The following is a 19065-nucleotide window of genomic DNA, read 5'->3' as shown; positions in this document are numbered from 1 at the left end:
TTTTAAAGATGTGTCGCCCCTCGGGGGCCCCCTACTGGTCTGGGGCCCCAAGCAGTTGCCTGCCTTGCCTGTCCGCAAGCGGCGGCCCTGATTGCACGTTGCTCTTTAGTCAACTGGACATCACTATCAATGCGCAGATCACTGCACTGGTACAAGCTCATCTATACCGCTATGCTTGGACTGCTGCCCCTCTACATATCCACTTACATCAAACACAAACAATACAGGTACAGTATAGACTACGATCTCAAAATTACATCACTCTGTCCGTTCCCTCAGTGCGCACGGTGCTTGGGAAAAAACCCATATCATACTCTGCCCCCTCGACCTGGAACACACTTCAGCAGGATCTTAAGCTGACCAGTTTGATACCCATCACAGATTTTAAACTCATTTTTAAAAAACTGGAGAAATCATCTGTGGGTGTTTGCTCCTGCAATATCTGACTACTTTTTACGATGTTGTATTTGAATGCCTGTCTGTCTGTCTGTAACTTTGTGTGGTGGTGTTACCACTGAAATATAGTTAAGATAAGTGTTGCAACAATAATACTAACAGATGTTAGTTCTATGTTGTATTTATTATGTAAAATGACTCAGACAGTAGGAACTAATGCCATAACTGAGGCTTATTGCACTGTTACGGTTAGGTTATAATCTGAATTGTCCACAATGTGGCAAATGGTCTTTGTCCTCTTTGCAATTATACTTGAATTACAAATGAGACAAAATAAAAACACACACTTCTGGAGAGCCTGGACTGTGCTTGATGTAAACATGATAAGGATGGGACACAAGCCAAGTTGAAGAGTCAGGTAAATACCATAAATCCTCCAACACTGACGGAGACCCTCATTTAATCTGATTGAGAGGCTTTTATTTGATACAAGCTATTATACGTCTCAAGGCTTTGTTTATTGCGTATCCCACTCGTCTTTTTACATTGGACACTTCACTTCCTTGTGGCTTGTGAAATACACCTTGCATGCTGTACTTGCATCCCCCGGTATTTGCATCATTTGGGTGAAAAAGCTCGGCCAGAAGTTACCAAAACACTGGTCGCCTCAACAAAGAACATTTGTTATTTTCCTGGGATTGTTGAAGAAAATAAGCTTTGTGACAATCAAAAGGATGTTCTCCAGCAATGAAACCACATGGGTCCTGTTGGGTTCAGAATTCCAGAAAAGACAGAGCACTTCTAAGTTTAACTATTTATTGTAAAGAGAGCAAACGATATATATCACTTGGCCAAGGACTCATCACGTCTTTGGAAATCACAGGCATCAGCCTGACATGTATCACCGTAAAGGTTTACAACCGGATTATACTGAACAGGATATTTATTTATTCCTAAATCACAGCACATAAAATGAGCACAATAAGCTTATATGTAGTAAGAATCAGTCTTTCTAATGTTATATAAAAATAGCCTCCACAAATCCCTCCTTTCACACCTTTTAAGGTGTGAATCTAATCTACGTCTATTTTTCTTTTTACTGCGTCTCTGGTGTAATTTATGAATCTCTGCTGGTTATACTAGATATAGTTCACCCCATCCACATTCTTGTTGATTGTGGGACAGAGGAATATTAATTCAAAACCTGCTGATATTTGGTTTCTATCTTTAAACTCATCAGGAGGCAACCTAATGCTGTCTTTAGCTAAAACCTCCCTCCTGGGACCATTTAGTTCTGCTGTCTGTGGGGTGTTCTGCGAGTATGGTTCATTTAAGATTGAGTTACAGCCCTTTGATTGTTCATTAGATATTCTAGTACCATTTCATACTTTCACATGTCAAACATGCTCTTTCATTTACACTTTTCGCTTTAAATCTCACATTCTCTTCATCTTAATTTTCTGTTTAAACCACATCTTTTCTTATCTCTGTAGATTATAAATGGTGTGCTTATTATTTCTAATGTTAATTTTTTCTAAATTAATTGTAGACCTCCTAATTGCCAGTGCAGCTTCAGAATCTTAATAATTGGACTGTGCCAACAAAATAAAACTCCAACATCTTTAGCTGTCGCGTACAGAAATGTACTATATAAACAAAATTAAACTTCAACATCTTTAGGTGAACTAAATCACATATTTCAATATCTCTGAATTTCTGATGAGCCTCTGTGTTATTCTTAAATCAAATCCTTGAAATCCTATTTAAAATCTAAATATAATAATGAACTGCTAATGTTTCTGGTAAAGAAACACACTCATGTTATGGATTCAAAAACAACTAAAATCATGATACTGTCAAAGTGAATGATTTCCTGGCAATACTGCTTCTACCTGTCACTGCTTGGATATTATCAAGCTGAAAAATGAATACAGAATTCCAACATACTGTCATCAAATGTCTTTCTATTATGAATTTAAATTGCCCTTGTGAAACTAGTATTGTGTTCATTTCTATCCCCATAATGACCTAAACAATAAAGTCTATGGCTTTTACTTCTAATTATTTACCAGGCTAGAGTAAGGATGTTGTCTTAATAGGACATATTTAAACTTTTTTAGTTCTAAATGTTGCTATATTAATCCATTTATAATTTAGTTTAAAAAGATTAACAGATATCAAATGTGCTTTTTCCCCCCAGAAATCAACACATCAGACAGTTTGCACACAGTGTATCCGTGGCCTATTTATGAATGTGATAATAATATGTCCAGCACAATCACTGGGTCACTTTAAATCTAGACATAATGTTGTGAGCAGTAACAAAGGTTTTTGGGTGACTGTTGAAATACATCGATTAATGGCAAATGTATGCATTTTAAAATGATACACAGAAGTTAGGATGAAATATTATATATACAGCATTATCTTGCTATAAAATCTAAAAATAGTTGAAACTATTTTAAGGTAACAAATTAATGGTACTGTGTTTTCAAATAATATCTGGTAGACATTACAATAAGCTAATTATTCATAAAAGACTGTACCCTATGTGCTCTTCTCGTTTTCATTAAGAAGATTAACCGGGCAGGGGGAAGAAAGGGGCCATTTTAAATTAAACACAGTCCACCATTTATTTTAGTTTTCATAGATCCCTTTATAACTCCTTAAGATACATTTCAATCTGCACCTAATGAAAGAAGAGGGTCATTTGAAAGGCACAGCTCTGTGATCTCATATTTCTCATGTCTTCTTCCAGCACCACAGCGCTGAAGTCTGAAGGTCTGCCAGGTTTTGAATTTATGATCAAAGGCAGGGGATCCAAGAGCATTGTAGAGGTGTTGGCTTATGATAAAATATTCAGGTACAGTAGTTGTAATGTCGGTAAAACACAAGCTGTACTGTAGGCGCCTGCTTCTGGATTAATAAGCCAGCAATAACATGCTCTGAGGGGGTTTATCATTTCCGAGCACTGGCTAATTGGCCCAGCTTCAGTGCCCAGAGTCCTATCTCTTTATACAATAATGATTATGAATCATAATATCGGCACATTTTTGTAGAAAACTTCCAAAAAACAATTTAAATAGTGCTTTACAAAAGGCAGCACATTAAACACCAACACTTATTAAAGCAAATATAGAACTTAAGTTAGATTCATATGCATTACAGAAATAAGATTAAGATTCAGACATTCTTTCTTATTCCCAGAGGGAAAATGTAATTAATGTAAATTAACGGGGAAGTCTGATAACACTTTAAGAATGCTAAATAGGAAGCTACAGTCAACATCTGCTTAGCTTAGCATAGAGACTGGAAACAAGGGGAAACGGCTAGCCTGCCTCTGTCTAAAGGTAACAACAGTTTTCACCACAACTTTAAAGTGATAAAAAAGACTTCAGGAAGAGTCCCAAACGTAACCACTCTGTTATTTAGTATGGTTAACTTTACACTGACTTTTGTAAAGACAAAATAAACAAACTATATCATGTGTTAAGTAGTTTTAGAGGTGAAAGTTGCAGGTGTTGTTACCTTTAAGACAGAGCACAGCAAGCTGTTTCCCCCTGTTTCTAATCTTTATGCTAAACTTGCTATACATTCACGTATAATAGACAGACATGAAGTGGCATCGACCTTCAGATATGACTCTTAATCTCGAAAGTGAATACCCGTTTTTCCATTAATGTCAAACTATCTGTTTAAACCGCGCGCTAGTATAAAACGACGTCAAACTAATTCCAGTAAAATAAAAAAGAAGATATTATAAGATGAAATCCCCCCTCCTCTTCCTCTCCTCCGCCTCTCCTTTTAGCTAAGTGGCAGAATACATTTGGCATGAATGGAAGGATTGCAATACAATTCTATGGAAATCCCTGCAGGATTACAAGGCCTCGTCTATAATATGTGGATCTGTAGACAGACACTGCGCATACATTTATGCAAATGTGAAAAATATAGGCGTTCATCTGCACATGTACAGGACTCTCCAGTTCTTTCTGCATTGCATGTAAAACAGCCATTGTTGCCATCTCTCACTTCTTATTGGTGCATATAATTAAGATAACAGCACAAGTGTGTTTTTATTTGATCAAAAACACATGCAAGATGACCGTGCCTCTCAGGGGAAATTCCACAGCTGCTGAGTTGCATCATAACACAATGAAAAACGTTGAGCAATAAACAAGTGGGGGGGTCATTGTAGTTTGACTCGTTGTGTTTTAAGTCAGGAAGCAAATAAATGTTTCTGAACTCCAAGATCCACCCCCAAAGCCGCTGCACATGATTACTATCTGAGGGCCGCAGGGAGAGGAGATAGTGGCGGAGGAGGAGGAGGAGAGAGAAGAGAGAGAGGGCAGTCATACACTTCCCACCAGACTCCCACACACACTTTCTCACATACGCTGCATACACGTCGGAGCACCTGCTTTGCGATCACTCTGTCTGTGGATCTGCTCCTGACGGCTCTCAGCGCCGANGTCGTCGTCCGTACGTACGTAACGTAAACGTAACGTACGTACGTCTTTATCTCTCGTCTGTGTGTGTGTGTGTGTGTGTGTGTGTGTGTGTGTGTGTGTGTGTGTGTGTGTGTGTGTGTGTGTGTGTGTGTGTGTGTGTGTGTGTGTGTGTGTGTGTGTGTGTGTGTGTGTGTGTGTGTGTGTGTGTGTGTGTGTGTGTGTGTGTGTGTCAAGTCTCTGATGTTTTGCTGTGATGATCAATATTTCTATTTGTAAATGACGATGACAGAAGCTGTGAGGTGGTGAGATATGTAAAAAGGGATAAATATGCAGTTTTGATTTCAATTTAACTTGTAATAGGGGAATACAACATTGCCTTCTGCTTTTTCTGTGCATGTTAGTTTTCTCATCAGGATTCCTATGATGAGAAATAATATATTTGATCAAATCAACTGTGAACAAAGACCTGATTGAACTCCACTCCCTTTATCTATAGTGCATAACTCTTATTGGTGTGGTTATTGTTGTCAGGATGAGGGAAGCAGGCAGGACCCAAATGTGGATTAAACAGAAAATACCTTTATTTCAAGGTTTACTAGGTAACTAACAGGACACTACCCCGTGAACACAGTCATAGACAAACAAGGAACTAATAATGTCTGACAGAAAAACCAGAACTTAAATACACACAAGACTAATCAAAGAAATAAGAGACAGGTGAGGAGGTGAAGGTGAACACAATCGGGTAGACAGGAGGGAACACAGACAGAAAGCAACAGGCAAGACAGGGGGTGAACACTTATCAAAATAAAACAGGAAACCAAAGACAGAAAAAGACAAAACAAAACACAGACAGATCGTGACAGTTGTGATATCATTGTTATCTTTTGCAAGCTACTTTGACTGATCAGGGGTATTTTTAGGCTTATAAATAACGAGGTTATAAGTTCCATTGATTCCGAAAAACATCCCTCATGATCATGTGCTTTCAGGGCTCACTATTTAGTTTAATTTCCCAAGATATTTCATTGTGCGCTTTGCATTCCAGGAACCACTGCTGTTGCTGCTGCGTACGAGCGGACTGAGAGGAACTGCTCCGCCTCGCCTCCTGTGAGTGAATAGAGGCTCTTTGATTGAAGAAACATTAGAATACAGATATTATATCATAAAATTGACTTCAGAGAACAACATTTTCCATGGAACATGTTGCACAAGTTTTATAAAGTTACAGATAATGATTACTGCACGCAGGACAGTTAATGATTACAATGGGAGATACAGGATCTGATGAAGCAGCAGTTCTGCAGGTTTTAATTGCATTTGAAGATGTTTCACACCCTCTGTCTTTCTCTCTCTTTATTATTGTGTGTGTGTGTGTGTGTGTGTGTGTGTGTGTGTGTGTGTGTGTGTGTGTGTGTGTGTGTGTGTGTGTGTGTGTGTGTGTGTGTTACAGTACCTCCCCAGCACAGCAGTTAATACCACTCTCCGGCTTCAGGAATTACGAGTGCAAATGCTTCTCCAGAATATCTCTGCCTACATTATTCCTGGCACTGACTCTCACCTGGTACATCTGCTGTCCATCATAATTAACTCCTTTGGGATTTAAAATGTGTGTGTGTGTCTGTGTGTGTGAGATGCTAACCTCTGTTTCTCTGTCAGAGTGAGTATATTGCACCACGTGATGCCAGGATGGCCTTCATGACCGGCTTTACAGGCTCCGCAGGTACAATCCCTTTCTGCCTCTTCTTTCCTTTTTTTTCTCCTTGTCCTTATCCTCCTCTTCCTCCCCCTCCTTCTCCTCCTCTTCCTCCCCCTCCTCTTCCCCATGACTCAACTCCCCATGTCTAAGTGCCGCGGTCACGCAGCTCCTCTACTTTCATCCCACATCCTCACCATTGAGTCATTTTTCTTTTAATTTTATCGCTCGCTGCATCTTTTCATTCGTCTGAACTCTCCGATCTTCACCATTAAATCAGAAGATGTATTTGCACGCAATAATGCAGAACGAATTCATGATTGTAAATATTTGTGCACTCAGCTGTTGCACGCATTAAAACATAGGAAGACGGATGATATTTCAGTAAAGTGCTCTTTACGCCAGGCCAAAGATATGCCAGACTGCTCAAAGAAAAATCACTTTTTCTGGGTGTCCATTAAGAATAAGACCAACATTAGATTTAGTGATCTACTCCGCATGTATCCCATGTTTGGGTACAGCAGTGGAATGATAATATAAGCCCTGATTATACTGTGTTTCCACCACACATCTCCTTCCTGTGTCTCTTCATATGCCTGCATTTTTCAACATTAGCTAGCACATCAAACATTGTTCTAATTCAAATCTGGCATCACAAGTTGTTTTGAGTTCACTGTCAATATTCCTCTGGATAACGCAGCTGATGTTTTGCCTCTCTGCAGGCACTGCTGTGGTCACTCAGACTAAAGCAGCTCTGTGGACAGACAGCCGCTACTGGGTGCAAGCTGAGAGACAGATGGACTGCAACTGGGATCTGGAAATTGATGGTGGGCAATCGTATTGTGACTACTTGTTATGACAAAGCAGTGCACACATCCAACGGTGGTTTTGATGATCTTGTCTCAAAATAACCCCTGACTAAAGCTGCATGCATTATCAAAGGATTTATATGATAGAAATAGCTCAACAAAGGAACAGTCCCAGCATGGTTTGTCTTGCACATCTATTTTAATACTGAACAATTGTGCTGATGTTCACACATTTGGATACAGTGGGGCAACTTTGCATTTTAGGACTTTTACAGGCACCTATTGTAGTCGAGGGTTTGCACAGTGGCAAAAAGAGCTCAATAAAACCTATACGCTGCGTAAAGAAACACGCTGCAAATAGAAAAACTCTAAGTGAGAACATAAAATATATTTCTGTGGGGAAATTCATAATTATTTGGAGTGTATTGGATATATTGGCTACATCTTTTACCACATTTATTCACATTATATATACATATGGTGGAATTCTTTATTCCTACACTACACAATTATCGTGGCCAAAATATTTTTCATTAACGATATTATGATGTGATCTACAGACGTTTTGAAAATAATAATCATAATATTAAGAATTTGTATTTTGACTTTGTTTATTGTGCGTTTTGTCTCTTTTTTGGCAAATAAATTACATTTAAAATACAAATGTAGGGAGTTGAGGGCATCTTACTATAACTACCAAAGCATATATAGAGTATAAATAATATTATTTTAAAAATATTGTGAACAACCCTTAATAACATAGTATAAATGTTATCTGAAAAAATAAAGATTGATTGAGTCAATAAAGTATATTAGTTTTCACATGTTATAACTTATAACAAATAAAATCTCTGCTGATTTGAATTAATGCACATCTAATTGGCAAACCCAAAACATTTTGAGCACAGGTGAATAAACTGCATTTATTCTGTCACATCCTGTTGAGTCAACTTGAACGTGTGTCATGTGTGATGTTCCCCAGTGTCCGTCCGCAGCGTGGTAGAGTGGCTGATCTCTGAGGTCCCACCGGGCGGCTACATCGGCTTTGATCCCTTCCTCTTCTCCCTCAGTGAGTCTCCGTCCTCCTGTCAGTCCAGGTTAACATCGATAAAGTGCTTGCCAGAGTAGATGGAAAATGATCGATGGAGCCTCCAGACGCCACACGGACTGTTTACTCATCATTGATTCGGCTCAGTTTGTGTAATCATCTGAAATGTCCTCCATTAGAAACGCAGGGGGACTACAGTGTGTTCCTGGAGTCGACCAATCGCAGCCTCATGTCTGTCCCCGTTAACCTGGTCGACCAAGTGTGGACAGACAGGCCACCCATCCCCCCTGGCTACCTCACCCGCCTGCCCGACAGAGTCATAAGTAGGTCTAGTGCTACACACACACATACACACACACACACACACACACACACACACACACACACACACACACACACACACACACACACACACACACACACACACACACCCTGCAGTCTGCCTGTGAGGTGCCCCTTATCTATGTGCTGATAAATACCTGCAAACTGGACTGAAATGCAATAAGCGGCTCCACAAACATAGCCATAAAGAGTCTATTCATGATTTTATGGCTGCCTTAAAGATCAAATACCAACTTTGAGAGAATAGAAAAGCCTCGGAGCAGGAAGTTGTCTGGACGCCCGTTATCCGTGTTAGTCTTTATGGTGGGAGAACAGACAAATGCAGAGTCTATCATAAACCTAATGGTCTCTGTGTGTGTGTTATGGTGTGTTGAGTTTTAGGTGAGTTTGGGTATGAAAGCATGCACTCACATGGTACTTGGCATTGTGGGTAGAGTCCATCAAGTGATGAGCATTTTGCACACAACATGAAGAGAAAGGGACAGTTAATGGAAATTCAATAATGTGTGTTTGCACTTAGCAGAAGTCTCTTTTATAGATAAAAACTACTATTCACAACTTTAGGAAAACTCTAGGAGAAGTTGAGTTTCATAACTGTTGCTCCATTTAAATAAAAATAAAAAACTAATTATATAAACATAGTGAAGTTAAGAGTTGCACGGATTTTTTTTATGAACAATGGGTCTAATTTGTCATGTGAAATGTGTTGTCTACTTTTTCTGTAAGAAGCAATGTAGTGTCTCTCAGTTAATTGTTTTGAATTTGAGCTCCCAACTTTACCATTTGTTTCTTCAATATCACTGCACTCATCAAACTCATTAAATTCAGCAAATCTTTTTCATTTGAATTTGATGCTGAGGACTGACTCAATACATTTATATAAAATGCTTTGCAATGAAGCAGCAAGCTGCATTCAAACGATGTCTCTCCCTACTGATTAAGATCATGATGAAGATACCTAATAAAACTCAATATCTGTCACAAAATGGCATCAAGTGTTAACTGTCATGTTGAATGTGTGTTTGCAGAAAGGTCCTGGGAGATGAAAGTGGAGCACATACGGAATCAGATAAGAGAAAATCCATACGAGCCGACAGCTCTTCTGCTGTCCGCACTGGATGAAACAGCCTGTGAGTAACTCTAATTTCCTCCATGAAGCTATTAATAAATCATGTTGCTGATTTGGAAACACGAATACTTAACCACATCAGCATTATTCACTGAAAAACACAAAAACATGAGAATTTAGCATTAATTATTTATTCGTTCTTAAGCCTTCAAAAGTCCCATTAATTAGAAATATCTTCTAATTGTAGTTTGACTCGTTGTATTTTAAGTCAGGAAGCAAACAAATGTTTCTGAACTCCAAGATCCACCCCCAAAGCCGCTGCACTGCAGAAAGAACAGCTTCACGTAAAAAAACAATTTCACTTGTTGGAACACGATACCAGCTATATCCATCACACAATCCACATCAAGGATTTTCAAAACAGCAACATATTTCCTTCTGGTCAATTTGCATGAGACCTTTAAAGGTTTTCCAAGAACAGTGCCTCCATGACCTCGGGCATAACAAGAGAACACAGTTTTACAAAGCTCAGGGGAAACCATGGGGACATAAAATAATTTATTTTGCAGATCTTTAGTGCTTAGAATAGCAATATGTGCAGTTTGTAATAGCCTCTGAGTAAACATGCAGTATTGTTCATCACCACCAAAGAAACATCATTTTATCTCCGCTCAAGACAATTATATGATGTATTTACAACTGCAGAGCTACATCCCACATTTAAAATCATTGCAAAAACAACAACATGTGTGATTATTTAAAGAATGATGTGTATGATAATCCCCTAAGAGAATGGAGAGTGCTAGAATGTTAAATAACATAAATTATAACCAGTAATGAATCCTATATTATGTAACTATCTAATAGTTGGGAGATACAATATTAGGATATATAACAATAAAACAGGATACCTTTTTACAGTGCATAACATTTTCAGAAATGGCTGAAAAGTAATCCCAAATGTCTTATTTCCTTTTAGCTTTTAGTCAACCAAGCGGCTGCAGGGTCCTTTGTAGCTGCTTCTTTTTACTAACGCCTCAGGACAGATCTGAAAACACAGTTTACATCAAAATAAAATGGCAGGGGAAACAAAGCTCAAATGCAAAAACAGCTTTTAGAATGAACAGGAGCCTGAGGAGCTGCATATTATACTGAGAATGTGGTAAAAAACTTAAAAACTAAATGACAGAAATATAGAGAATAGACTACAGATATTTTGAAAGAACAGGGAGTTTTTCAAAAGCATCTTAGAAATCCTGAGGAGCACTGCTGAGCGTCAGACCTCTCCTGACTTCTGATTTCAGAATTAACGAGTCTGTTTTCAATGACAGGGACACAGAAAAAGTCACGTCTGTGAGACAGAAACACTTGATATAAACGGCGTGCCTCGGCTCAGGTGGAAGTAGTCCATGATTTAAATGAATGCACAAGCTGCTGCTCACAGTCGGCGGTGGTGTGTCTGTTTTGATTTCTAGGGCTGTTCAATCTGCGCGGCAACGACATCCCATACAATCCCTTCTTCTACTCCTACACACTGCTTACAATGGATGAGATCTGGTAAATTAATTATTCTGGGATTAAATGTGTGAAACTGTAGCATTCATTTCAAATTGTCTTTCTTATGTCTTTGTGACTTCCATCACATTTAAGAGGATTTGAGGACTGTAGCACCAAATAGTGTAGCTATTTTAAATGTAATGACATTTGCACTGATTTAAAATGTAATAAAACACAATGATGTTATAAAATATCATGACTCATATTTTCACTGATGATTAATTTGTATTGACGATGTCTAATCTATTATCTACCCTTTTCTAAGGAACGAACATTGAACTACGACCAATCAAATGTGTTTCATTTTCCATTGATAATTATTTTAGTTCAATGCATCTCCAACAAAAAAAAACCTCATTTGCCATCTGTTGTACATTTAAAATGTCAAAAAGCCTAGAGTTTACATTTCCAAACATGATGTTACATTATCAGTCAGGACGTTTTATTACGTGATTTGTCAAGTCAATGGGTTTTATTATATTTTCTTTCAGGTTAAGTGCAAATATTAGATTATCAATAAATGATACCATCATTCAAACAATAACCTATCTTTTTATGAACCACTCTCCCTTGGTCCAGGCTCTTTCTCCACATAGAGAGAGTGACAGAGGAACTGAAGGTGTACCTGAACGCCGCCTCATGTAGCGGGCCCCTTTGTGTGCAACTGAAAAGCTACGACTCTGTCCGAGAGCACCTGCAGACGTACGTGGATCAGCCTGGGGTTAAAGTGTGGATCGGCACAGAGTACACAAACTACGCACTTTATGAGATCATTACACCAGAGGTGGGCAGACATTTTATTATATTTACTGTACTTTCCTTCTCTCCTAGTGGTATATTACTGTATGATCCTAAGATATACTCTGTGTACATACAAGGCAAGGCAAGGCAAGTTTATTTATATAGCACCTTTCAACACAAGGCAATTCAAAGTGCTTTACAAAAAATGAAAGACATTAAGAATGGCATTTAAAATCAGTCATTAAAAAGAAAAGATAATAAAATAAACATTAAAAGAAAAAATACATGGATAAAAGTTACAGTGCAGTTTAAGATGTGAATAGTTCAATTAAAAGCAGCGGCAAAAAGAAAAGTCTTTAGTCTGGATTCAAAAGTAGTCAGCAGCGGACCTGCAGGTTTAGACAGTTTAATTATCTTTTGTATCGCCTTAGTCTGCGAGCACTCGCTTGCTGCTGCCGGGTATATTTATATAATGAGTTGTACATATTTACAGCTTTGTATATATATTATTTAAGAAATCGATGTAATGACTGTTTTTAATGTGAAAGAGGCCTCTCATTGTGAACAAAAACAAGGCTCCCTAAAATGTACCTTGATTTGTAATACTCTATTTTACTCAAAAAGGAACCATTATTTATTCCAGAGAGTGCAGGCTTAAGGCATTTCCACATGTGACAAAAAGGCTTTACAGTAACAGAATAAACGTATTCCCTCATACAGTAATAGCGCAAATCTATGCAGGGTTCTTAAGTCAACTTACACAAAAAATAATTATAACTGGGACTTTCTACAAAGGTAAAAAAGCTCCACCCTGAGAGGTCCAGGTTTCTCCAATATGAATAATACTAAGAAATATGTTTCCTTGTATTAATGATGTTGTTTTTTTCATCATGAAGGAGAAGCTGATGACAAGCACCTACTCTCCTGTGTTGACGACGAAAGCTGTGAAAGATGAAACTGAGCAGCGTATCTTGAGAGATGCTCACGTGAGTCACCTTCACACATCCTGTTTATACACAACCACACACATGTACATGCACACATGAGCACAAATATAGCTCATATCTGTACTCCTATGTGTGTGACTTCACTGTCAGACTGTTGGGACTTTTATGAATCGTTTTCATCAAGAGATTGAACACTTCAGTGAACACAGGCCCTGAAACATTTATTAGCTTGTCCATAGGTGTCTGAACAACTTTGCAACATGTCATGTGACTCAGTCCGTGTGTGTTGTGCTGTTATGGTATTGTAGGATGTTGAGCCTCTGCTGGTCGTTGTGTTATCCCTCTGTGCAGGTGAGGGATGCAGTCGCAGTCGTCCAGCTGCTGATGTGGCTGGAGAAGGCGGTGCCGGAGGGGAAGGAGACCGAGCTGACTGCTGCAGCATACGTGAATAAATGTCGCTCGTGAGTGCACACGAGATGGAGGAAAGCTGTATTTCAGTCAGAATATCACTTTTGTGGAGCCTAGAAAACATTGTATAAAGGGACGAAGAAGAGAGATATAGTGACACTGAAATTCAATCTCAGTCATGTTCAATAATTAAAAAATACAACTAATGATAATATATTTTCACAGCAAACAGAAAGACAGCAGAGGCCCGAGCTTTGAGACTATCTCTGCAAGCGGACCCAATGCTGCACTTGCCCATTACAGGTAAGATGTAATCATTTCTGCTTCTTTTTCATTGATATCAAACAAATATATTATTATCTCTAGTTTGCCTTTAGCTTGCAGCATTCATTACTGCAAATACATTTTTTCAGAACATACAATATAGGTTTTAATTTAGAGGTGCTATACATTCATGAGAGGGAGCATTTTGGTGGCCTGGAGTTTAACAATTTGATTGCCATTATAAGATACATTTAACAAATCCTTTACTTAATTCAAAGTAAAGATATCACACTTAAAATACTCAATCACAGATAAAAATCCTAAATGTTACTTGTAAAAGTACAGAATAATTTGTAATTCGAGTAAAATAAACATAAAGTATAGTGGTAATTATTTGTACGTATATTTGCATTATTAATAGGAAATATTATATAGAAGTATTATTAAAAGTAACCAGTATTATAAATGTAGTGGAGTACAAAGTAGCCAAGAATGGAAATATTCAAGTAAAGTGCAAGTGCATCACAATTGTACTTAGGTATGTTTCCTGAGTAAGTGTTACTTTCCTTTAATGATAATCACAATGAGTGTCATCCCCCCTCTTCAAGTTGATCTACATCCATCATAAAATGCTCTGCAGTAATGTTAAACTTTACAAACACAGATCCTTGAGGTTTACCACCACCTGCAGTGCTGCTTTCATTTCCTGTTTTTCTGTTATTTCCTGCAGCCCTTCAGAAGAAACCAGCAGGAGGCTGACAGTTGATGAGATGTACCTGGTGGACTCCGGTGGTCAGTACCTGTGAGTAAAAACACTCTCTGCCCACACACTCTCCAGTTTCACATCACAGCTTTTGCATTTCAAATGAGTTATCATGTCTGTCGTTACTCTCAGAGACGGGACCACTGACATCACGCGGACCGTTCACTGGGGAACCCCCACAGCCATGCAGAAGGTAACACATTAGATATCATACTGAAAATGTGACAGTTTGTAGCAATATTTAAATGTTGTCTTTCACGACAATGTTGATGTATGATTTCGTTTTTTATTTAGGATTTTTTTACTAGCCAACACTTTTTGATAAAAGCCTTTTCAGTAATGTTTTTTCACAAAATATCATCCAAATGATTCCTTTAAAATCCCATTTTCCTCTCATCAATCACATGTCTCGCTCTGCAGGAGGCCTTCACTCGAGTGCTCATGGGAAACATTGAGATATCTCGAACCATCTTTCCCTCAGGGACACGAGGTGGGAATAAAAAAAAATGAAACCTTAAAATCTAGTGTCACCACTAGAGAGCCCCATTTCTTCACTATTTGATCAACATTTTGTAAACATCTTACTGCAAGGTCATTGAACTCTGTGTGTGGCTTCTGTTTACCATCAGGTGTAAACATGGAGATGCTCGGTCGCCGTGCATTGTGGGAGGTGGGCCTGAACTATGGGCATGGCACAGGCCACGGTGTTGGAAACTTCTTTGGAGTTCATGAGTGTATGCTTTCCTTTTTTTTCCCCACTTGTTTTCCGTTTTTGATTTATTCAGTACAGTGATTTGTCTGATCGACAGTTCAAATTATTTTGACAGTGGTTACAGTAATATAAAACCAAGAGAAGCAGCATTCTATCACACTAGAGGAACTGCGAACAGTGTTTTATATGAAAATTACTTTAATGATACATTTATTTTTTATTAGCAAAATAGTTGCTGATCAATCAAATGATCGATTCAACAGGCATTGTTGCAGATTTCTGTATGTGTGAGCTTTTTCTGAAAATTGCCAATTCTTAAAGGTTAAAGCAAATACAAATGGACATTGCATTTAAAGCCCTAACTAAGTAATTATTATTTTTTTAAATGTTATACATTATCAAGCTAAAATACAACACTACTGCCTGAAAAAATACATCAAAAAATACTTTAGTCATTTAAAAAATATCTATTGGACATATATTCCTGAAAAAGAAAGGTACAAAACAAAACGACAACACTATACAACATTTAAATAGACACAATTCAATCTCATTTCGGGTAATGCTCACTAACTGCAGGAACATATGCAACAATAATGTCCACAAAGGTTTTTCTTAAGATTTGTTTTTACCTAGGTTTCTGTTTTTTTAATAATTTATTGTTGTGATATTTTTTCAGGGCCGGTTGGCTTTCAGAGTAACAACATTCCCTTTAGAATCGGCATGTTCACGTCTATTGGTGAGTTAATATTAATTGTTTTTAAATACATATACAGTGGGGCAAAAAAGTATTTAGTCAGCCACCAATTTTGCAAGTTCTCCCACTTGAAAAGATGATAGGCCTGTAATTTTCATGCTAGGTATACCTCAACTATGAGAGACAGAATGAGAAAAGAAATCCAGAAAATCACATTGTCTGATTTTTAAAGAATTTATTTGCAAATTATGGTGGAAAATAAGTATTTGGTCACCTACAAACAAACAAGATTTCTGGCTCTCACAGACCTGTAACTTCTTCTTTAAGAGCCTCCTCTGTCCTCCACTTGTTAACTGTATTAATGGCACCTGTTTGAACTCGTTATCAGTATAGAAGACACCTGTCCACAACCTCAAACAGTCATACTCCAAACTCCACTATGGCCAAGACCAAAGAGCTGTCAAAGGACACCAGAAACAAAATTGTAGACCTACACCAGGCTGGGAAGACTGAATCTGCAATAGGTAAGCAGCTTGGTGTGAAGAAATCAACTGTGGGAGCAATTATTAGAAAATGGAAGACATACAAGACCACTGATAATCTCCCTCGATCTGGGGCTCCACGCAAGATCTCACCCCGTGGGGTCAAAATGATCACAAGAACGGTGAGCAAAAATCCCAGAACCACACGGGGGGACCTAGTCAATGACCTGCAGAGAGCTGGGACCAAAGTAACAAAGGCTACCATCAGTAACAAACTACGCCGCCAGGGACTCAAATCCTGCAGTGCCAGACGTGTCCCCCTGCTTAAGCCAGTACATGTCCAGGCCCGTCTGAAGTTTGCTAGAGAGCATTTAGATGATCCAGAAGAGGATTGGGAGAATGTCATATGGTCAGATGAAACCAAAATAGAACTTTTTGGTAAAAACTCAACTAGACGTGTTTGGAGGAGAAAGAATGCTGAGTTGCATCCAGCGACAGCCCCAAAACATCACTGCTCTAGAGGAGATCTGCATGGAGCAATGGGCCAAAATACCAGCAAAACCTTGTGAAGACTTACAGAAAACGTTTGACCTCTGTCATTGCCAACAAAGGGTATATAACAAAGTATTGAGATGAACTTTTGTTATTGACCAAATACTTATTTTCCACCATAATTTGCAAATAATGTGATTTTTTTCTCTCATAGTTGAGGTATACCTAAGATCAAAATTACAGGCCTATCATCTTTTCAAGTGGGAGAACTTGCACAATTGGTGGCTGACTAAATACTTTTTTGCCCCACTGTATATCCATTACATATAACACAATATAGTGATTAATCTATAGGAAATGCAGAAAAATTCAAAGGATTTGCTTTCAGAACCTGGATATTACAAGGAGAATGACTTCGGGATCCGGATTGAAGATGTTGTTGTGATCAAACCGGCAAAAACAAAGGTAGATACACAACAGAGCTTTGTTGATAATCAACAATTATTTAAAGGATTCCCTTTTTTATTGTCAAGGTATTCTCTATGTGAATATCCATTTCTTCCCTCAGTATGGTCATAACTACCTGACCTTTGAGACGGTGTCGCTGGTCCCATACGACAGAAAGCTAATTGACACCTCACTTCTCAGCTCAGAACAGGTAAGACATTACGTTGGATCGCTGGAAATTAAACTATCTGCATGAACTGGATATTGAGAAATTAATGGAGTTCAACATTATTTCTTTAAAAAAAGGAGGTACTAAAAATTGCGTACCCAGCTTACTGTAAAAGAATGCCCAGTTAGAAGCAATAATGTAAGTGGACTTCCCCAGAGATATGAACAGTTTCCTGTTTTTTAATTTCTTATATTTGTACATAAGAGTGTGACATCAACCGAGGCTTTCGATTTCCTGCTCTCTGAGTGCAGGTTTCCTCATAAAATCCCCCCTTTACACTTCAATTCAAAGCTTCTCCACAGCTCAGAGATTCTGTAAGAAAACAAAACCACGTGTGAAATTAACTTCTATGTTTATCTTTCCATTTAAGGTGTAAACATAAGACTGGTCTCTGAAGCATTATTATTGTATTTGCTGTTACAAAACTTTTTTGATACAAAGAAAGTTGGTTTTGGGCTTATTTTCAAAAATGTAATATTTTTGTAATAGTTCACATCAACCAATTACTAAGTTCATTTACTCCAACACTATACTTCGATACACTGTTGAAATACTTGTAGGTAACTTGAGTATTTCCATTTTATCAAGTCAACTATTTTTTATTTTATCAAGTCAACTATATTTGCTTTTTCTACCATTGTTGGCAAAGTAATGATATTTTATTTAGTATTTTTGATGAGGGGACAAAATCACAGAACAGGACGAAAGTGGTTGTGTTATTAACTGCTTGCTTGTTTTCTCACATAAATACAGTTTACATCTCTAGGCTTGTTTTCTGACTTTCATTGAGTGTTTTCTCTTGCTTCAGCTTCAGTGGCTGAATAATTACTACGAGACAATCAGGAAGCTGTTGGGCGCTGAGCTGGACAATCAGGGACTTCATGAGGAGAAGAAGTGGATGCTCAAACACACAGAGGCCTTCATGGAGTCTGGATCTTCTGCGTCCGCCTGCTCCTCCTCTCTGACTCTCATCGCCCTGGCTGTCACTCTCCTCCACAACATCATCTAATCTTCATCTCTCTCTCACATTAATAGCAGACTGGCGCACTAATGTTACCCATATGCAGGCTCTATTGAGCCGCTAAACCAGGTCGAGAGATGCACTGTAATTTATCATTTCATTTAAATTAAAGGATATATTTGTTTGACGGTTTAATTAATTGTAAATTGTTGATATTGTGGTGTTTTTAAAGTTTGAAATTATATTCTGTGTGTTTTGTTTATAATCTGGACATTTGTATGACCAGTTGATATCATTTATATTGTTATTAAAGTAAGACTCTTTCAAACAAAGGTGTGGACAAAAGTCATAATTCGGAGGACCTGGCTTTGACTTTAGTCGGATGTGTACAGACTTGTATTTTCATGGATTTATTTTACAAAAAGTATAGGCCTATAGGAGATACAATTAGATAAATATTGACAATCTACATCAGCACAATGCCCAACGAGTACATATACTGTGTTCAAGGGATCAACCAGGGATCAACTCTTGTTGGTAGGCCTACCTGACAA

The 19065-nt window shown here is 38.1% G+C and overlaps 1 protein-coding gene across 1 annotated transcript; it reads left to right on the top strand.

Moving 5' to 3' along the window:
* Window positions 1-171: 171 nt before the first annotated feature.
* On the top strand, window positions 172-18805 carry xpnpep2 (X-prolyl aminopeptidase (aminopeptidase P) 2, membrane-bound). The gene is made up of 22 exons (XM_010771653.1): window positions 172-227; window positions 3155-3279; window positions 5896-5957; window positions 6301-6411; window positions 6507-6570; window positions 7266-7370; window positions 8335-8421; window positions 8580-8723; window positions 9771-9872; window positions 11287-11368; window positions 11948-12152; window positions 13006-13095; window positions 13408-13517; window positions 13690-13767; window positions 14459-14530; window positions 14624-14684; window positions 14912-14981; window positions 15121-15225; window positions 15883-15942; window positions 17263-17339; window positions 17443-17532; window positions 18359-18805. The coding sequence occupies exons 1-22, from the start codon at window positions 172-174 to the stop codon at window positions 18557-18559; spliced, it is 2157 nt and encodes a 718-aa protein (XP_010769955.1). The 3' UTR covers window positions 18560-18805.
* Window positions 18806-19065: the final 260 nt, after the last annotated feature.

Source organism: Notothenia coriiceps, unplaced genomic scaffold (assembly GCF_000735185.1).
Source record: "Notothenia coriiceps isolate Sejong01 unplaced genomic scaffold, NC01 NC01_scaffold00010201, whole genome shotgun sequence".
Taxonomy (NCBI): Eukaryota; Metazoa; Chordata; class Actinopteri; order Perciformes; family Nototheniidae; genus Notothenia; species Notothenia coriiceps.
This window is presented reverse-complemented; position numbering and strand designations above follow the sequence as displayed.

What these genes read in the sequence shown, in the direction of transcription:
- xpnpep2 (XM_010771653.1), top strand. Translation starts at nt 172, where the DNA reads ATGCTTGGACTGCTGCCCCTCTACATATCCACTTACATCAAACACAAA. An exon ending in CTGGCACTGACTCTCACCTG is followed by an intron (nt 6,412 to 6,506) that starts GTACATCTGCTG and finishes TTTCTCTGTCAG; the next exon opens with AGTGAGTATATTGCACCACG. An exon ending in CGGCATGTTCACGTCTATTG is followed by an intron (nt 15,943 to 17,262) that starts GTGAGTTAATAT and finishes ATTTGCTTTCAG; the next exon opens with AACCTGGATATTACAAGGAG.